Here is a 22,439-nt window from a genome sequence, read left to right as displayed (position 1 = left end):
CCCCCAAGAGTTCCAGCTGAGAGAGCCTCCCATATTGTGGCATGGGCACTCAAAGTCTATTTGTAGGTCACAGGTAAATGCTACCCAAGGCCCCATAGATTACCTAGGCCTCCTCACTGACACCCACATTCAGGGGGTCTGGGTCAGTCTCATGCTTTCCACACAGCCATTAATCTGGAGTCCAAGTGCTCCCCCTTGTTCAGGTCAACTGTTTCTGTGGGTTAAACCAGCCCACTCTTAACTCCTTTGCCCATCAGTTCTCTCTTTCTCACACTGATTTCTATTTCAGTTCAGTGTTTTTCTGTGGGTAGCTGCCTCTGCTTTGATCAGTCACTGGATGAAGGTTCTATTTCCTAGACTCTCTGGCAGTGGGATTCATGTCTAAAATCCATAAATGAGTGAGTACATACCATGTTTCTCTTTTTGTGACTGGGTTACTTCACTCAGTATGGTTTCTTCTAGTGCTATCCATTTGCCTACAAATTTCAAGATTCCATTGTTTTTTTTTTCTGCTGAGTAGTACTCCATTGAGTAAATGTACCACATTTTCTCTATCCACTCTTCATTTGAAGGGCATCTAGGTTGCTTCCAGGTTCTGACTAATACAAATAATGCTGCTATGAACATAGTGGAACAGACATCCTTGTTGTGTGAATGTGCATCTTTTGGGTATATGCCTAAGAGTGGAATTGCTGAGTCTTGTGGTAGACTGATTCCCATTTTCCTGAGGAATCCCCATACTGATTTCCAGAGTGGCTGTACAAGTCAGCACTCCCACCATCAGTGTAGGAGTGTTCCCCCTCTCCCCACATCCTCTCCAGAATAAATTGTCTTCGGTGTTTTTGATTTTAGCCATTCTGACAGGAGTGAGATGGTATGTCAGAGCTGTTTTGATTTGCATTTCCCGGATGGTTAGGGTTGTTGAGCACTTTCTCAAGTGTCTCTCAGCCATTTTAGTCTCCTCTATTGAGAATTTTCTATTTAGTTCTGAACCCCACTTTTTGATTGGATCCTTTGGTGTTTTGGAGACTTGTTTCTTGAGTTCTTTGTAAATTTTGGAGATCAGCCCTCTGTCAGATGTGGGGTTAGTGAATATCTTTTCCCAATCTATGGGGTGCCTTTTTGTCTTGCTGACTATGTCCTTTGCCTTACAGAAGCTTCTCAGTTTAAGGAGATCCCATTTATTAATTGTCAATCTCAGTGTCTGTGCTACTGGAGTTATGTTCAAGAAGCTGTCTCCTGTACCAATTCGTTCAAGGGTGCCTCCTACTTTCTCTTCTAACAGGTTCAGTGTGGCTGGATTTATGTTGAGGTCTTTGATCCATTTGGACTTAAGTTTTGTGCATGGCGATAGACATGGATCTATGCGTATTCTTCTACATGCCAGGCTCCAGTTATGCCAGCACCATTTGTTGAAGATGCTTTCTTTTTTCCATTGTATATTTTTAGCTTCTTTGTCGAAAATCAGATGTTCATACATCTCATGGTATATGTCTCAGCCTTAGGGGAAGAAAAAGCTAGCATAAAATACAGCATATAATTCAAAGGTGTTAATCTGAAAGAACTTAGAAACAAACAATGGGCAAGATAAGAGGTAAAAACATAGCGAGGAGAGCACAAAGAGGAAAACTCTGAACAAAGGCTTTGTAATAGAAATAGATGATTAAATTCTCAAGGCGGGAGTTTGCTTCAGTTGCTAAAGGTTTTTCCCCTAGACTGGATTCTATTTCACCCAACAGGTCTCTGATTACAGTTTGATTTTCCATATTTAGTTAATAATAAGAGCATGGCACAATAGTCACATAGGTAGGATTATTGTAATTTTACGGGCAGTTGCAATTTTCATTTGAATTCAGAAAGTTGAAATTTTGGAGAAAACTGTTCATTACAAAACTGATTACCATATAATAAGTTTATAAAATATAACTGTACCAGTAAAATAAAATCAAGCCTATATGTTTATGCTTTATTTGAGAACTAAAGATAAAGTATATTGAAACCAAATGTCTAATATATAGGGAAATGTTTATAAAATATATAAACAGGACATTATAACTTCCTGAGGTTTTATTCCCAAGTATGTGGTCAATTTTAGAGAAGGTTCCATGTGGTGCTGAGAAGAAGGTATATTCTTTTGTGTTTGAATGGAATGTTCTTTAGATATCTGTTAAACCCAACTGGGTCATAATTTCTGTTAGTTCCTTTGTTTCTTTGTTAAGTTTCTGTCTGGTAGTCCTGTTTAGTGGCGAGAGTGAGGTGTTGAAGTCTCCCACTATAAGTGTGTTGGCTTTAATGTGTCATTTGAGTTTTAGTAATGTTTCTTTTACAAATGTGGGTGCCTTTGTATATGGGGCATAGAGGTTCAGAATTGAGACTTCATCCTGATGAATTTTTCCTGTGATGGATATGAAATGTTCTTCTTCATCTCTTTTGATTGATTTTAGTTTGAAGTCTAATTTGTTAGATATTAGGATAGCTACACCCACTTGCATCTTAGGTTCATTTGTTTGGAAAATCTTTTCCCAACCCTTAACTCTGAGGTAACATTTGTTTTTGAAGTTGAGATGTGTTTCTAGTATGCAGCAGAAGGATGGATTCTATCTTCATATCCATTCTGTTAGCCTGTGAGTAAAGACCATTGGACATTAATGATTGCTGGTTCTTGTTTGTTTTGGATTCATTTTTGGAGGCAGTATTGTGTGTAAGTTTTTTCCCTATTTTTGGCTTTTGGTAAAGTTGTATTAGATACTTGCATGAAGGATGAATATCTGTGCATGTGCTCATATACATGGAGTACACACACCCACTCCCCTCCCCCCCCACACCTCCTGCCCCCCCACATATCCACTCACTCACACACATGTGTGTTAGGTTTCCTTTTAATATTAACACCACCTATTTTCTTGGTTTCCAATGCCATAAAATAAACATTTCCCTTCATTTATGGGTGCCTAGGGATGAAAAGATCATACTTTTGTTTTCTTAAGATTCATAAATTTTCCTGCTTGTTTTCATTTTCGTAAAACTTTGAGTCTTTGACTTAAGAAAGAACACATGATAGACCACAAGATAGAACTGAGCAAAGTAAATAATTGAAGTCAGGATCCTGAGGACTTAAATTACCAAGGCATCTCTGTCATCTTAAATTAAAGTTCCTTATACACATTTCAGGATTTATAACCCCAGGACAGAGCTGAAAAACACCCCAGATTTGGAGTAGACCTCCCCGAAGGAAATGATGGTTCCTGGAAGAGAAGCCCTGAGAGGCAAATATCCTCAATGGAAGAGGACACTCAGAACAATGCGTGTGGCAAGGATCATGGAGTTCGAGGGGCCTCCCAGGGAACTCAGAGCACACACCCAGGGGTTCTGTCAATCAACCTGTGAGTTCTGTAAGAGCAACATGGGAAATAGACATCTTTGTTATTGACTCTCCAAAAATAAAATGCAGAATAGCAACTGACCACCTGGGGATAATACCCCATGTTCTCAAAATATTTGGTTTTCTACCTAAAGAGACTTAGGATGATAATCACACCTTTACCACTGGCATTATACAAGTACTTATTTTCTTAAGTCTACTTCTGGGGTTTTTTTTTTACATTCTGTTCTATAAAGTATTATTCATTTCTTCATGTAATTTAATGTGCGAGGTGGTGAACGTCAACAATATCAAAGTAGGGTTGGAAGTTATCTCTAACAGAAATTTTTAAAGAAAAAAATCTTTTTATTGTTGTTTTTTAGCCTTTGGTAAACAAAAGCTTATCTTTCCCATTTACTATCATCTTAACAGCTCATATGAACTAGATTTGTATATTTTATTATCTTTTTGATTACTATATCTTACCAGATATTCCCCCAAGAAACTCATCTATTCATTACCTTGGTATTGCTGGTTGGATTCACATGCTGAGAAATGAATGGAGGCCCTCTAGAAAAACTGACAGTGCTCGTAACTGCAGAGCCATTTCTCCAGACCCAAGGATGGTATTTTTGTTAGATTAGTCATGCTATCAATATCTTTATTAGCCTCTAATTAAAACTGAATAAATTTACTGTGCTATTAATTATAAATTAGCTACATCATTTCTGAATACTAGATCTATTATATCATTTGACTCTTCTAAGCAAAACATAACAGAAGAAAGGAGTGAGAGTCATAAATGTTTTTCGGCTATCAGTGACATCACAAAGCAAAAAAACTTCATTCATGCAGCCTATTTATTTTTTTTACCATTCTACACATGGTAACAATCTTGGAAAGCTGTGTATCATGTTCTGAATGTAGAAGACACATGCAGAATCACAAAAGGAATCATGGACACAGGCAGCAATATTAGCAGTAATGATTATCATAAAAGACACAGAAAAAGAAGGTTAACCCTGAATCTATATAGAGTAGATAAAGAGGCTATGATACAAGATCTACTACAGTAGAAGCAAAACTTTCCATATACCTGGATAATCTCTGATTATTCTAGTTGCCATATTGAGAGTAATTATAACTGAATGTTAAAGTAGCTCAACATACATTTTAATATCATATTATGCTAAATTGATGAATTTGAAAAATTGAATTTTAAAGGTTTAAAAATTGTAGCTATGAATCTTTTTTAGTGCTTCCCCTTCCTGTTTGCACAGTAGTAATAATTGACACATAGTAATAGTACACTTATGGGGTACATTGTGAGGTTTCTGAACTTGCACACACTTCAAGATGATTGGATTAGGGTGAGTGACATGTTTAACACATTAGACATAAATCATTTTTGTGTTATGTACATGAAAAATCCTCTCTACTACCTATTTTGAATTATTCAATTAGATGCAAATTACTCTGTGAGATATAAAGCATTAGAAATTATTACTCCTGCCCATCTGTACCTTCCATCACTAACCACTCACTTTCCAATTCCCGCTGAATTACCAGTATAGTCAAGAACTATTCTTTTCTTAACTTGTTTGAAAACAACTGTGAAATCTTCATGTATTAACAAGAACCCAGGATAACTGTCATTTTGTGCTTTTATTGGTATAAATATAATGTTTTCCTACATAAATTGGAAAGTGAAATAATACAGATTTGTTGCTGTGTTTCATTAAAATTGACTATAAAGAATCTACTAAGTATGATTTTCTCTGATAATGCTTGTATTCAAGTACTGATAAAAATAGGGAAAAAACTGTTGTTCTATTTACTTTCTGAACGGTAGCATGAGAGATAATGAACTATGTGTGTAGACAAATTTTAAGTTAGAAAGTGATTAGAATTTAGACAAAAGATCAATTTTGGGCAGGGATGGGAAGATTGTAACATTTAATGGATAGTCAAAGAATCATCAAGTGTAAGTGTTTTAGCCAAGTCATATTACAAAGGAACATTATCTGAGCAAGAGCAACTTACTAACGTAGACTAATTGTAAGATTCAGACCATGGAGGGACCACATGCCAGGCAGGTTCAGCATTATGTACATATACATATAACTTTCTACACAGTATATTACCATCACATTTTATCATCTTTAGTGAGTAAGGAGACTGAAGCACAGGGATGTTTATAGTGCTACTGAGTGTCACCTATCATAAGCAATTCGAGTCACAAGGGTGACAGGTCTCCCAGTATATCTCTGACGGCTTATTCAGCCTCGGTGCATGTCTGTAAGGAATCACTTTGTTTGGGTTAATTTATGTGGCAAGTCTCATCTTAACTGTGGGTGGGACAAACCCCTGGCAGGAATGCTGGTCTATCTCAAGTGGAGATAATGCACCAAGCATTGGCATACATCACTCACTCATTCCTGGTTGCGGATACTATGTGAGCAGTTGCCTCAACCTGCTTAACTTCCCTGCTATGATGGAATTGAGATCAGATTAGGATCCAAAATAAGCCCCTCTTTCTTTAAGTTGTTTCTGTTGAGGTTTGTTATCATAACAAGAGAAAAATAACTCATAGAGATGCTAGTTAGATGGCATAGTTTGGAATAAGTGGACTTGGAATCCAATCTCATCCCTAATTCTAGAGGTGTCTGCCTAAGTAAGAGTTGTTTATATTATGGAAACACCTTGGACTATTTTCAAAATGGGAAAGAAAACAAAATTCTTAATGTATCCCATGGAGAGCTATACAATTATAATGATTTTAAACAAAGAGCCGAAAAGCAAAACCACTCGTTCATTGAACTGCATAAATATTGTCTATGAAATTCCTATTAGTCTACAAAGAAAAAGAATTTTGGTAAGTATTCAGAATACATTAAATTTTCATTTAAACCATGCAGTTAGAAAGGACTTTGAAAGCAATACAATGGTATCATAAACCATATTTAAGTTTTTTCTGTATTAATTATCTTGATTTTAACAGGAAGATATTATATTGCATTCTTTTTTTTTTTTTTTACGAGACAGGGTTTCTCTGTATTGTTTTGAAGGCTGTCGGTCCAGCCTGGCCTCGAACTCACAGAGATCTGCCTGCCTCTGCCTCCCGAGTGCTGGGATTAAAGGCGTGCGCCACCACCACCCAGCTATATTGCTTTCTTATGTATGCTACTACTATGGAATTTTGACAAATGTTTAAGAAACCTTGTTATAGTAAGTTCACATAAATTATAACTTATAGACATTACATCTATATGACTACAAATAAGTATTGATGACTGAAGCATTGCATTTTTCAAAATGTGTAGGAAATAATTTACAAATCAACATTGAACACCACTCTATCAGGGTTATGGATGCCACACTTAGGGAGGCAGGCATGATAAAATTTTTATTAAATTAAGTATCAATTAAAAAACTATGAGACTCCACAGCTTCAGAATGTCTATTATAACTGCACAGTTTGCCAAGATGTATAGACTTGGGGCTGATTAATTTTGGTGTATAATTTTCTTTGATCCAATTACCTTAAAATAAAGTTTTAATAAAAACTAATTAAATCCAGTTTGGTAGAATAAAAATTAAAAGTTTATCCAGTCTTAAATGAAAAGAACAGAAAGAATACTTTTATTAAACCCCTGCAATAAAAAATAATTTACGTCTTTCCCAAAGGGTATGAGTAGAGCCAATTTATGATTAAATATAACATATAATGCAAAACATCCATGTGTATCCACCAAGAAGAAGAAGAGACATGTATCTCAATAAGGAAATAATATTAAGGAATTCTGGGAATCAAATTCTGCATTACAGACATAAGAACAGTGTGAGGGAAAGCCTAACAAATGACTCTGTGTCATTTCTAGAGTCGGTCTGCTTTGTACAAATCACCTTATTTAGATTACTCTTCTACTACTATTCTCGCCCCTTGGTCACTTAAATGGTTACCATCGGTCTCCAGGAAGTATCTCTGCTGTTGGTAGGAAGAACCAACATCTTGCCAACTGTATAAAAATGAACTAGTAATGAATAAATAAATGAGATTTCCTCTCCCCTTTTTATTCTGAAGAAAATCCGGGAACTTATATTACCATGTTTCATTTGATTTTGTTTTGTTTGTCTTCCCCCTCACTCCAGTGAAATTAAAAAATTTGGCAAGACATCACAGAAAGCTAACGTGTGCTTAACAAACAAAACATTATTCAAACGACTGAATTCAGGGTAATGAAAACCATCCTCAGCCTTATACGAATGAAGAAATAAACAGCATTTCGGTAAAATTAAGTTTTTTCATCATTCCCACAAATCAACGGCTAATCACCTAAAAAGAAGATGAAAGTTTACATACACAGGACAATGCATCCACAGCAAAGCTGGCTGGAATTTCTGGAGTCAAACAAATGACACTAATTGGGGACTAGTTTTTGAAAATAGTTTTGATATTTTAAATTATTTTCTCTCAAATACTGGACCATGAACACGAAATCAAGTTAAGTTTGAGTACTATTAGATTTCAAAGATAGAAAAAAATTTATGTGTTTCATATATTTCTGTATTTTTAAAGAAGATAAAGTACATTTTTACATTTTCTCAAATATTATTATTTGAGAAACAATACTATTTCTCAAATATTATCATTTTAAAAACATTCCTATTTTTGCATCAAAACACATTAACCCACATGTCTTTCTTCAGGAGCAAAGCTAGTGGTTGACATGAAAATTGTTAACTGAAACTGTATTTGTTGGCCATTTTCCAATGTTTCAAACAAGGTGACCTACAGTTCATGAGACATTGACCAGCATGCTGCATGAATATTATTTAGGGGATGTAATTCAAGACCACGATCAGTTAACTTTAAGAACAACACCCTTCATGATCTTTTGTATTCTCCCTAAATTTTAAGCTTTATTTATTTTAGTGTATATATTTGTGTGCCCGTGTGATTTTATGTGCACCACACGTATGCAGGTGCCTGCAGAGCCAAAGGCCATCAGATTCCTGGAAATGGAGTCACAGGTGTTATGAGCTGCCTGATATGGGTGCTGGGATGAACTTGGCCCAGTTACAAACAGGCTACTAACCACTGAACTCTCTCCAGCCCCACCCTAAACAATCTTAATGTGAATTCAGTCAGCCAAACAGTTCTACAGCTCTGAAAGAAGTTTTCTAGACAAGAGGGCATTTCCTGTCCCTCCTGTGGGGCTGCCTTTCAGGTTTCACCTGCCTATAGTCAGCTCTCCCAATCACATGCAAGGACCCAAACTCCAGCTACAAAACACATACATGTACACACACACAAACAGATATGTACACAATGCATAACCTTAAAATTATTATGTTCTCAAATACTCAAAAGTACTACAAGTAATAATCCTTGTCTTTTAAAAGATTAATCAATCCAAACTATCAATAAAGCATAACTATACCTCAGGAAACCAGGATTCAAAGAACACACGATAATGAAGTATTTGACTAGTGGTAGAAACCACACCACTTTGCTTCTACCAGGGACGCCTCGCATAGTTAGACATATAAAAGTCACCATCAGAAAATAAGCAACAGTGTGCATCCTCAAACTATGACAGGCCTTTTTTTGTCAGATCCAAAGAGAAGGGATTTGAGCTTTTTTTCCACAAGTCACATGTCTGAGTCCCACGAAAATAAAAGCACATAAAGGTAACTTAAACTCATAATAATTTAGAAAGTAAAACGTCGTCTAAACAAACTCATTTTAAATGCATCCCCTGTCCCCTTTCTTACCTAGACTGCATATCTTGCTGGGTTTTGACCTGACTGGCCTCCGACTGAGGAACAGTGTGAGTCACTCGCTGTTGAAGCTCCACCAGGGACTGGTAATACTGCTGTTGATGGTGCTGTTGCTGCTTGTATCGAGATAAACTGAAAAACAGTCCTAGAATGGCTTTTAAGTTTCCATTTCTTATTTCTGCATCAAATGGAAAAAATGTGAAACATGGTCAAATAAATTGAATTGATTTTCCTGTATGACTAAAAGTCTAGATGTAATCCTCTTAAACCAGATCCATGAAGATAACAATACAAGTTGCTCCCCTTACTCACAGTTTCAGTTGATTATGAATTTCCCAACTCCTGCCAGCATTACAAAGCAGCTTGTGATATCACAGAAAAGTGTGTGTGTGGGGGTGCAAGCCGGAGTAATAACTCCAACTAAACAAAGATGCTCTATGTGTTGTGGTTTTCCTTATTCTTGGAAGAGAATGTGTTCACTGCCTTGGGGTAATGATTTTATTTTGTACACTGTTTTCCTCCCAAAGGCACATAACAGTTGCCCACATAGACTTGGCTATGGAGAAACGAAATTACTTAAACATCCATCATCTTACACTTAGAAATATTGGTGTCGTGCATATATCTCATAAGATCAATCAGGTTTACAGCAATCAACATTCTTTCCAAATCATCATGTGCTAGCCTAGACACGTATTTGTATGTATGTATGTAACTTTCAAATATACACATATGCCTTCAAGATAATATATCAATTTTTAGTTGAAATGTTAATTTTTTTACACTTTACTGTTCCATTTACTTCATGTAATATGTTACTGAATAACAACAATTAACTTACATAATTCTAATGGATTTTTTGAATACATATCTTCTTAAACAGATATGGTTGGTTCTTTTATGAGATTTTTCAATGTGGCATAATAAAATCAAGTTCCCAAATTCAGCTAAACACAAAGTTACTTTTAAAAATACATATATATGTATAAAGTTGAAAATCTCATACAAGTACACAATGTATTTTGAGCATGATACACTCACTCTCCCTTCAAACGGTTCTCACATGACACCCTCACTATGTCCCCATGTCCCATTTCCTTTCTCTTCTCAAGTTATAACCTAGTAATTAGGAAAAATGATGTAAGTAAAACCTGGTAATACTTCATTTATGGTCATATTTTAAATAAAACTTGCTGTTGACTACTAAATATTCTCCCCTGAGGTATCATGTCCCCTTCTGGAGTTTAGGTACACTAACAAGCTCTGAGGGTTTTTCTTACTGATGACTTATAAGCTAACTCTGACTATGTAGTATAGTTGAATCCCACAAAGTGTAAATAGGATTGTTCCATTTTTTCTATCTGAGACACTCCTTATAATTTCCATGATCTGGGAGAGTGATTTTTATCATTGAGGCTACAGTAAGAAGATAATGATTTCTCTTCTTGTAAACTTAAGTGATCTTGCTCACAAGATTTTTCCATTATGCTTATTATATGTATGCCTAGTTTATAATGTATTTTAAACAGTTCATATAGTTTTAAAAATAAACCAAATTCAGTAGTTTTATATTAATAAAATTACTATGCGATATGCAAGAGATACAAAATGAATCATGGAAACAATTCTTGCCTTCTTTTGGCCACATCTAGCAAAACCTAGTCAGAGTTTCATTTTATTCAAATTCTAAGTACTAGAACCAGCAGGTAGATTTTAATATTAGCTGTTAGCCACTAAATATGAATATGTAATTTAATTTTACAACATAGTGTAAGTTTCATGTCAATAAAAGTTAATGGAAAATTAAAATGTGAAGATAGCTGAGAAAATGAAGTAATTCTATTAACATCTTTTATATTGCAGAAACACATTTTTAAATTCTAGTGATACCAAGATTTAAAAACTTAAAACTGTTCAATATTTGCAATTTTAGTGGCAGAAAATGTTTTCACAGCAAATTAGTTTCAGGAAAAGTTAAAACATTAAAGTATCTGTCAGAAGATTAAAGATGTTATTGTCACTAGTGCAGATCCAAAAGGACTTACAATTTCAGTTTCTTGTAGCTGTTTTTTCATTAACTGTTTTGGAAATTTCATAAATGTTTCCTAATAATACATGAAAATCACTCCTTTCTTAGTTGTTTCACTAGTAGTCCAGTTGGTTATAAACTGTCTTTTTGCATGTTAATAAATATGATACATAACATTAAAGGTGAACAGATGAAGGGTAAGAAATATGTGGCAATGATGCATGATGGTTGAAGGGCATAGGAAACATCATTTCATTTTAATTATGACAAAGGTTATGCTAGATTTGGTGGAGTACTGATAATGTCACTTATATGTGTGGAAGAGAGAAAGACTCTGAACACAGTAATAAGTGACAGAACCAGTTCAATGTTTTTCATGTTGATATGCTGAAATTTAGCATAATTTAATTTTCACTTAAATGTCAAACTGATCTATAATGATCTCAAAATATTCACAAATAGTACTTACTAATATTGGCAGTCTAAGCATATAAGAACTCATTGTCACTTATATAAACTTACACATATTTGACTGCCATTACTACGGAGGTATTATTGGCAAAATATTGTACATGAATTATACTATTTACTTGCACTTATATCCATGTATTACCAAAACTGACATAATCACCTATCCATCTATTTAAGAAGTTAAACATCTCTATATTAGTAACAATATATAAGTGCTATGTTGATTCATCTCCATCCTATATATATTGACATAAAGAGCAATACTAGAAAATGCAAAACTATTTAAATAATTAAGGCACAGAGTAACACTACTAGACATCATGTTTGTCTTATGCATCTATGAATTTCTTTCATTAGCTAAGGAGATTGGCATGGCAACGCTACATCTCTAACATTATGCAAAATTCTCTCAGAACCAGTTGATGCCATTTGTGACAACAGTACAGTTTCTTACCTTCAGCCGATAGGCCTTGGACATTCACTCCTCGGGCTGCTAGAAAACGTAGGCAGACCTCAACATTTTCAATCTGCAACATGAAAAGCAGTGAAAAGGCCACTTAGAGAATTATTCTTCAGTAAGTGCATGAGGGAGAATGAAACAAGAAAAAACAAAAGAATTAATACTTTACATTCATTTCATTCTAGAGAGTTACCAGAGTTTTATTAGAGTTATCTTGGCTGAAAACAGTGACCATAAAGCTTCCATTGTTCACTTTAGTACTTGCAAACAATTGATAAAGGCACAATCAAGAATGGCATTCTTGCATCATAGCAACCCACCTACGTATCTTAAAACTAGATCTGCATTTTACAAATAAGTCTCAATGAAAACATCCATATGAGATGAGATTGTAGCGTGACAATTACTAGAATATTAGGATGTGGGATATTGAATTCAGTAAGTAATATCTGTTAAGTTTCCAGAAACAGGATAAAAAGTAACACTATTATGTGAAATAAATAAGACCTCTTTTTAACTCTAAACCACAGAAAACATTTCTTTGAAAAGTTGTGTTTGCATTTTGACAGTTGAGGAAGCACATGATTAAATGCAAGTACGATCCTTCCTATTTTAAAAGGGCAATGAGCATAACTTTTAAGTAGTCATTTTAATATCACAGTCAACTTAAAATGGGGCAGGGACACTGAATCTACCAGGCAAGATATTGCTCTCAATATTGGTCATGGAATTACACAGGTAAGTCACCTAGATGACGGTTTAAAGGTAAAGGTTCCAGGTGATTGTGATTTTTTAAAATATTCTAAAAGTGGTACACAGTAAATTAAAATAAATATTTAACGTTAATAACTAAGCAAGGCATTGATTTGTATATTATTCACTTCTCATCAAAAGCCACACAGAAGGACCCATGAAGTCTAGCCAGTGCCCTCTTCCACTCAGCATCAAAGGAAGGCTGCAATGCCTCTGAAAATAACAATATATCCAATAATCCATCTACCCAAATGGGCAGGTTATATTCTTTCTTAAATATAATCTGTGCAAAACAGGTTCTAAATCAAGGCCTCCAATGAGCTATTTTCTTGGCCAAGGCATACACATATCATTTGGGGAAAATTATACTGATAGAAAGTATTATTGAAAGTAATTTATTGTTAACATAATAGAGCTGAGGAAAATTGACCTAAGTGTAACCTAATATATTTTGTTCCACCATCAATATCTGATTATTTAGGAAGGGTATGATGTTAAAATTTATATCAGATCTTTTCCCATGCTGCTTTGCTTTTAGAAAAGGATGAAGTAAAAAACAAAGGACTAGGGGAGATAGATCAGTAGGTAAGACACTTTCAGTGCACACATGAAGACTAAGTTCAAGTCTTCAGAGATCCAGTAAGAAGTTGGATGTTGTCATGACAGAATTGCAGTGAAGGGTTAAGAAAAAGCTGGAAGCAGCAGGATCACTGAGACTTGCCATCTGATGCAACTCTAGAGAGACTATCTCAGGGCAATAAGGAGGTGAGTGAGAGAACAGGACACCAGATAGCCTTCTCCCTTTAGTTTAACTGAAGGCATCAAGACCACTTGCTGAGATTTCATAAGCATGCACTCTCACTTACTTGGGGTTTGTTAGCCTGGTATTTGTGTATGTGTGTGTTGGGTATTTTTGGGGGTAGGGGGTTGTTGCAAGACAGAGTTTCTCTGTGGCTTTGGAGGCTGTCCTGGAACTAGATCTTATAGACCAGGCTGGTCTCGAACTCACAGAGATCTGCCTGCCTCTGCCTCCCGAGTGCTGAAATTAAAGGTGTGCACCATTTAAAAAAATTATTTACTTTGCATTGCACGTATGTGGGTATTTACCAGTGTGAGAGCAATGTGTATGCAAGTGCAGGAACCCACAGAAGCCAGAAGCATCAGACTCCCCTGAAGCTAGAGTTGTAGGCAGTTGGTAGCCACCTAACAGGGATGCTTGGAATTGAACTCTGGTCTTCTGTACAATGGCTATAGGGTCCTAATCATTGAGCCATCTCGATAGTACCTAGCACTGCATTTTGAATGCAGTGGGTATTCAACGCATGCTTGAAAAATAAAAGAGACAATAAAGCAATAGAGCAAATCCATTTTGTATTTATTAATGAAATGGATAAAATGGAAAAAAAATAACAAAAGTGAACTAACTATCTTTTAATCCAAAGTCTACATGTTATAAAAATCATACTTATTCCCTGTACCAGACTCCAGGAAAAAAATGAATCATCAAATTAATGGGTTGGGGCTCTCTATCAGTAGGTATTTATATTGTAACTCTTAAACTAAATCTAAACTATGCTTTGCAGACGAAGCAGCAGACATCCAGATCTATCACAGAGATAAGCAGATGAAACAAAAAAGCAAGAGCCTGTGATGCTCAGATGGTGTGGATCAAAGACCAGCAAAGGAAAACAGTAGAAGCAGAAACCATAATGGCTGTGAACATTAGGCTGAGATAGCCTAAAGATACTGGGATGGTGGAAATGTATTCTTTTGACATCAATAACAGATGCATACACATACACAGATGCACGTGTGTATGTAAATCAATTTGCTATGTATCCAATGCTACAGAATTTTGGGTATCACTGAAGTATATTTAATCTGAATTTCTCTTTGAGTACTTTAAACATTCTTCTACAATGTTTTATTCCAATTCGAAAATAAGGACAAATTATAGGTCTCAGTAGTAGGAATATTTCAAATAAATTCATTCTGCATTTCATGATTGCCATATTCCTCATCTGAAGCAATTAACAGTCCCGGTTTGGCTGATAATCACACCAAAGACTTGAACTTTCCTATGATTGTGTTAGCAATTTTAAGTCCTTTCTTCTTTAAGTAATTTATCTTTTACTGGTATGAAATGCCTAGTTTCCCTCTTTCATGTGTTAAATCTCATCATTGCTAGGCAACTTGGAAAATACTGACAACATAAGGAAAATAAAGCTCAAAGTTCATGAGTTCTATGTTCAATAAATATATTCAGAAGTATCAAAACAGGTAAACTGAGCACTGAAGCTCTTGGATCCTCTCCAAACATTTAATGGTATTAAAACACCTAAACTAAGACCTTCCAGGAGGAAGTAATTAAAATATATTCTCATTTAAATGTATGGCTGTGTGATATCTGCAGAGGCTAGGAATGGGCATCAATCCTCTGGAACTGTATTTGCAGGTGGTTGTGAGGCACCTAACATGGGTGTTAGAAATTGAACTCAGATCCTGCATAAGGACAGCAGCAAGCTAAGGCCTGGACAGATAGCTCAGCATTTAAGAGCACTGGCTGCTCTTTCAGTAGTCCTGAGTTCAATTCCCAGAAACCACATGGTGACTCACAACCATCTATAGTGGGATCTGGGTTCTCTTTTAGTATAAAGTTGATAGAGCATTCATACACATAAAACAAATAAATCTTTTTTTAAAAAAACTGAGGTCTATTAACCCCTGATAGTTTCTATCCATATAATACAGCATATTGGAGCACTACCACTTAGGTTCCAATGATACAAAACTAACTCATTTATTCATTAAGTACTTATTACTCTACTTAAGAAAGAGGCACTGTCCTGAAATATTTTAAAGAGAACTAACTAATTTCCAATAATTTGATATATTTCATAAAAATAGAGACCCAGTTAGAAAAACATTAATAACTGAAGGGATCATAGTTATATGTATGTTGATCCTTAACAACTTGTTAAACATGGACATGTCTAACTGCTAAACTAAAAACTGCATTTCAAAGAAGGAAAGGGAGGGGTCAAGCTATCTCTTTTCATTTACAGGAAATATATCTTTAGCTTTGATTATTTTAACTAAGGGTTAATGTATTCTAGATATAAATACAACATTTATATTACAAAAAGTTGCAGTTACTGATTGCAGTGTTGAATAATCAACTCCAAACAAAAACATCTTTATGCTGAACTCACACACCTGGCTACATGATTATTGACCTTCTGCTTAACAGTCAAACTGGTCTAACCTGTTTTAAGAAATGCACCTGGTTGTTGAGTCTTTCACAACATTAGCAGAGCTAGAGGTTGGGTCCTTATAGGTTTCTTTCATACTCAAGAATATTTAGCGAAAACTACCTTTGAACATTAAGTGACCAAAGATGATTAATATGTCTTAGAATCCATGTTTAAATCTTAGCCATCGTACAGGAATTAACGCCATGCGACTAATTCATCTACAACTATTCACTATTTATTATGAGCAAAGGGCTCTGTGGGATGGTGAAGGGATATAAAAATGAATTACAAGGTCTTTGGTTTTGTGAGCCTATAAAATAACTGCTGAGACAGTAAAGAGTCATACATCACTATAACACAAGACACTGCATGATAAATTCCAAAAGAGATATATAAACAACATTGTATGCTGCTGGAGAGAATGGAGTCATCAATTTCCACTACAGATTTGCACACGGCTGCACAGAATAGTCATTTAGAGTGGAGACATAATTCGGGTTTTGATAAGGCTAGACAAGTAGCAGAGGCCAGAATGGGGCCTGTTCATGGGTAGTCAAAGAGAACTTAATGACACCTCACTCTAAGCAGTGTCATGCTCACAGGTGATCATCACCCGGCACTGAAAGGGTCTGCTCTGCCCTTTGACTCAAAAACCACTGCGACAGGAAGAGACAATGAACCACAGTGCAAGTTGCAGTGATGAAATAGGTTAAGCCGTTACCCTAAGATGCATATCCCAGCCAGAACATTTGTGAAGTAGATGCCTATTGTTGTGAAGAACTCAAGACAGTCTTTCCTTAGCTCTCTATGGAGGGGCAGTCTTGTGTGATGTGCTAGGATTTATTATTATTGTTATTGTTATTATTATTAACAACTTGGCTATGACATAGGATAATGTACCCCAGAATGGCCTTCAACTCTTACTCCTCCTGCCTTGGCTTACTAAGTGCTGGGATTATAGACATGTATTGGCATGCCTGGCATCTGTTATGTTTCTATTTCCCATGATAAATTATAACCACACAAATTAGTCAAATAATTAACTTAGTAATCACAACCATCAAAATTGTATTCTAATATATTTAAATATTAGATTTTAGCCTAAAGATTTAACTGAATATAAACTTTTATAGAGAAATAAAGTAAAATATAGCAATTATTTTGCTTTAATGAAAAGTTGTGTGGCGGCTATTTCATTTAATAGTATAATAACTCTAGTTTTTGAAGCACAATGAGATATTATTGGAGTTTAAAAGAAAACCCATGTTGGAGCAGACAAACTGTAAATGTTACAAGATATCCAGAGGGAGGTGAATGGAAGAAAGTAATGCTCTTTGAGATTGTACATGGTAGAGCAGCAGTCACATGTTGGTAGGCGTCTTTAGAGACAGCGTAAGGAAGACCCAAATGGTAGGAAAACATTTTCAATGGTAAGATAAAAACTGAGGCTTTTCTGTGTACATCAGAGAAGCAGGCAGACTTTGAAGACTCCTGGATCCCATACAGCACCATGTATTCAGGCAGGAATTCAAGTAGGAAACATACACTGTCCCACTGAAGATCTGAGTGTTCTACCTGCCTCTTTAGCATAGCTTATCATCAACTCCAGTCAGGTCAGAGAATCTATTCTCCTGACCAGAACTTTACCTTAACATGTCATTATCAAAACTCCCCAAAGAGGCAATCCTAAGATCACTGAGAAGCCAGATTGTGGCTCAGAGGTCTCAAGCATGACTCCTATTCATACAGATAATTTCAAGTCCTGAAAGAACATTTTTAAACTTGACCCATTTGGACTTAAGTTTTGTGCGGGTATCTATCTGCTGTCTTTTACATGCCAGCATCCAGTTACGCCTACACCAGTTGTTAAAGATACTTTCTTTTTTCAGCTTGTTTGTCAAAGATCAGGTGTTCAAAGGTGTGTGGGATAATATCAGGGTCTTCGCTTCGGATTTCTCCAAGACCTTTATCATGAAGGAGTGTTAGATTTTGTCAAAGGCCTCTTCAACGTCTAGTGAGATAATCTAATCATGTGATTTTTGTTTTTCAGCTTGTTTATAAGGTGAATTACATTGATGGATTTTCATATGTTGAACCATCCCTGTATCCCTGGGATGAAACCTACTTGATCATGGTGGATGAGTTTTCTGATGTGTTCTTGGATCTGATTTGCCAGTATTTTATTGAGCATTTTTGCATCAATGTTGATGAGGGATAATGGGCTGACGTTCTCTTTCTTAGTTGTGTCTATGTGTGGTTTGGGTATCAAAGTTATTGAAGCCTCATAAAAAGAGTTTTGCAATGACCCTTCTGCTTCTATTGCGTGGAATACATTGAGAAGAATTGGTATAAGCTGTTCTTTGAATTTCTGGTAGAATTCTGCACTGAGGCCATCTGGCCCTGAGCTTTTTTTGGTTGGGAGACTTTAGATGACTGCTTCTATTTCATTAGGGGGTATAGGTCTATTTAAATTGATTATCTGTTCTTGATTTAACTTGCTAAGTGTTATCTATCCAGAAAATTGTCCATTTCCTTTAAACTTTTGAATTTTGGGGAGTATAGGTTTTCAAAGTATGACCTGGTGATTCTCTGGATTTCCTCACTATCTGTTATGTCCCATTTTTCATTTCTGATTTTGTTAATTAGCATACTCTCTCTCTGCCTTTTGGTTAGTTTGCATAAAGGTTTGTTTGTCTTGTTGATTTTCTCGAAGAACCAACTTTTTGTTTCATTGATTCTTTGTATTGTTTTCTTTGTTCCAACTTTATTGATTTCAGTCCTCAATTTGATAATTTCCTGGCGTCTACTCCTTCTGGGTGAGTTTGCTTCTTTGTGTTCTAGAGCTTTGTGCTGTTAATTCTCTAGTGTAACTATTCTCCAGTTTCTTCATGTAGGCACTTAGTGCTATGAGCTTTCCTCTCAACACTGCTTTCAAAGTATCCCATAAGTTTGGATATGTTGTATCTTCATTTTCATTGAATTCTAAGAAATCTTTAATTTTTTATCTCTCCCTTGACCCATGAATGGTGTTCAATTTCAAAGAGTTTGTAGGGTTTCTACAATTTGTGTTGTTGTTGAATTATAACTTTAAAACATGGTGATCTGGTAGGGTAAATGAGGTTGTTCCAATTTTTTTAATATCTGTTGAGGTTTGCTATGTTGCCAAGTATGTGGTTGATTTTAGAGAAGATTCTGTTACTTCCTTTGTTTCTTTGATAAGTTTCTGTCTGGTGGTTCTTTCTAGTGGTAAGATTGGGTGTTGAAATCTCCCATTATAAGTGTGTGAGATTTTATGTGTGATTTGAGTTTTAATAATGTTTCTTTTATGAATGAGTGTGCCTTTGTATTTGGGGCATAGATGTTCAGAATTGAGACTTCATCTTGATAAACTTTTTCCTGTGATAAATATGAAATGGCCTTCTTCATCTCTTTTGATTGATTTTAGTTTGAAGTCTAATTCATTAGATATTAGAATTGCTATACCAGCTTGTTTCTTGGGTCTATTTGATTGTAAAATCTTATTCCACCCCTTTACTCTGAGGTAACATCTGTCTTTAAAGTTGAGATGTGTTTCTTGTATGCAGCAGAAGGATGGATTCTGTCTTCGTAACCATTCTGTTCGCTTGTGTATTTTTACAGGCAACTTAAGACCATTGATATTGAGGAATATTAATGACAATTGACAGCTAATTTATGTTTGTTTTGGATTTATTGTTGATAGTGGTACTGTGTGTGGGTTCTCCCCCTTTTTACTCTTGGTGCTTGTTAAAGCAGCATTATCTATTGCCTATGTTTTTGTGAGGATAGTTATCTTCTTAGGGTTGGTGTTTTCCTTCCAGTACTTTCTGTAGGGCTGAATTTGTGGATATGTATTGTTAAATCTGGTTTTGTCATGGAATATTTCTCCATCTATAGTGATTGAAAGCTTTGTTGGATATAATAGTCTGGGATAGCATCCGTTGCTCCTTAACATTTGTAGAATATCTATCCAGTACCTTCTGGCTTTCAGAGTTTCCATTGAGAAGTTGGGTGTAATTCAGATAGGTCTGCCTTTATATGTTACTTGACTTTTTCCTTAGCTGCTCTTAATGTTTGTCTTTCTTCTGTAAGTTTGGTGTTTTGATTATTATGTTGTGAGGGGACTTCTTTTTGTGGTCCAGTCTATTTGGTGTTCTATAAGCTTCTTGTACTTCCATAGGCTTATCCTTCTTTAGGTTGGGGAAGTTTGCTTGTATGATTTTGTTGCATATGTTTTCTGTACTCTTGAACTGTATTTCTTCACCTTCTTCTACACCTATTATTCTTAGGTTTGGTTTTTCACAGTGTCCCATATTTCCTGGATATTTTGTGTTAGGGATTTGTTGAACTTCAGATTTTCCTTGGTCAATGTCTGTATTTCCTCTCGTGAGTCTTCAACACTTGAGATTCTCTCTTCCTTCTCTTGTATTCTATTGATTATATTTACATCCTTTTCTATTTCCAGCATTCCCTCATTCTGTTTTCTTTATTGTTTCTACCATTTGAATTGTTTCTTTCACTTATTTGGTTGTTTTTTTTTCTTAGCTTTCTTTAAGAGATTTCTTTATTTCTTGATTTTTTTTTCGTTGGTCTTTTCCTCCATTTCTTTAAGGGATTTTTCCCATTTCCTTTTTGAGGGTTTTTATCACCTTCATAAAGTTGTTTTTGAGGTCCTTCTCTTCTGCTTCATCTGTGTTGGGATGTTCAGGTTGGGATGTAGAGTCCCTACATACTGGCTGTGTCATATTGGTCTTTCTGTTGTTGAGTGTGTTCTTATACTGTCATCTTCCCATCCCTTCTTCAAGTGGGTGCTGGTGGGGTCTCTCTGTTTCATTTTGTCTCCCAGTGGGCATAGGTGGGCCAAGACTTCAATGTTGGTAACTCTGGAAGGTCTGACTTCTCCTGGTGTTCTCCTCACTCAAGCGGAGAGCATAGAGGGACTAAGACTCAAGAGGAGGGAGGAGGGTGGAGGACAAGGAGGGGGGGCAAAGACTGAGGTGTGGCCAGACTCAGGGTGATCCGTCCTGCTGGGTCAGGTATACTACATGTAGAGCAAACCCAGGAAGTTCTAAGAGGGGGATGGGAGGAGTTATGCCTGAGGGGAACCCACATTCACTTCAAGTGGAGGCAGACTCATTTTTAAACTCTTATTGTTGGTTTTTTGACAACTTCAGATACATATAGTGTGCATTCTGATGATGATGATGATGATGATTACTCCACCTCTATTGTGCCTCCTCCTCCCTTCAAACCCTTCTTGATCCAGGACTCTAAATAAACCATATTTTTATAAATCAGAAACCAATCTAAATCAAAATGGTGACTGTTATGTTATGAGAGACATGGACTCTCAAAATAAAGCCAGGAATCGATTTTCAATTAGACGCTCAAAGGACAAAGAAACAATAATGTCTGAAACCTTCCTAAAATCGTTACAAAGGAATCCTCTTTTAAAAGGGCCATTTTTTCAAAGATTTTTTATTTAAACTAGAAACAAGCTTGCTTCACATATTAATCCCAGCTCCCTCTCCCTCCCCTCCTTATAGCACATTATAATGAGAAAAGTACTGAACCATGAACTGAAGTGACATCTTTATACAAACAGCCTACAGTTTTCACCTCCACATTTTACTGCTTAAAAAGAAGCCTAAGCAGGCCAGGGAGGGCTAGCTAATTGAGGAGCCTATAGTATGTGGTGAACCCAGGAATGAAGCTAAGAGTGAACGGGTCACAGTTAGGAAACATCTGAGGCTGCGGGACTCAAGTTCAGAATAGTCAGGGATTCAGAGTGTTAAACCTCCCTGGTGTCTTTCTCCACAGCTCCTAAGTACTCACCAGTGTGAAAAACCTAAGAAGGTTGACAGATTCTGAATCTACTTGAAGAATCCACTGAGGAGAGGAGACTGGGAAAAATGGGATCAGGAGGTTGGGAATTACAAAGTCCACAACAAATTGGGGACAGGAATAGGGGACATAAAAATAAATGTGGGTTAAAGAGGAATACCCTCCAATGCCTGATGAGGGTCAATGCTGATTTTAAAACTTCATTGAATGGTGTGTTCTAGTTAAAGGAAGGAAGTATCTATTTTATAGAGTTTTACTAATAAATGGTAAGAAAATTTTCACAAATAAATTTTACCTATGGCTGAGTCTTTTAACAATGATTTTAACATGTTTCATTTTTACAACCTAGCCATAATACTCTAGGTTCACAACATGTTGCATGAGAAAGGAGATCATCTATACATCCTATATTTACATACCAAGTATGGCAGCAAGAGGAGCAGGCTGAATGATACTTCCCAATTT

General features: G+C 35.9%; 1 protein-coding gene across 7 annotated transcripts in view; it reads right to left on the bottom strand.

Moving 5' to 3' along the window:
- Nav3 (neuron navigator 3) overlaps positions 1-22,439 on the bottom strand; it is a 698,200-nt gene that overhangs the window by 182,778 nt on the left and 492,983 nt on the right. For all 7 annotated transcript variants that reach the window (XM_013111900.3, XM_040754919.1, XM_040754921.1 and 4 more), the window contains 2 exons: positions 12,100-12,172; positions 9,140-9,323 (listed from right to left, as the gene is read on the bottom strand). In XM_013111900.3, coding sequence (XP_012967354.2) covers positions 9,140-9,323; positions 12,100-12,172 — 257 coding nt within the window. The remainder of the gene's footprint in view (positions 1-9,139; positions 9,324-12,099; positions 12,173-22,439) is intronic.

This window comes from Mesocricetus auratus, unplaced genomic scaffold, assembly GCF_017639785.1.
Source record: "Mesocricetus auratus isolate SY011 unplaced genomic scaffold, BCM_Maur_2.0 Super-Scaffold_100011, whole genome shotgun sequence".
Lineage (NCBI taxonomy): Eukaryota > Metazoa > Chordata > Mammalia > Rodentia > Cricetidae > Mesocricetus > Mesocricetus auratus.
Note: the sequence above shows the minus strand (reverse complement) of the source record. Positions and strands in the feature narration are given on the sequence as shown.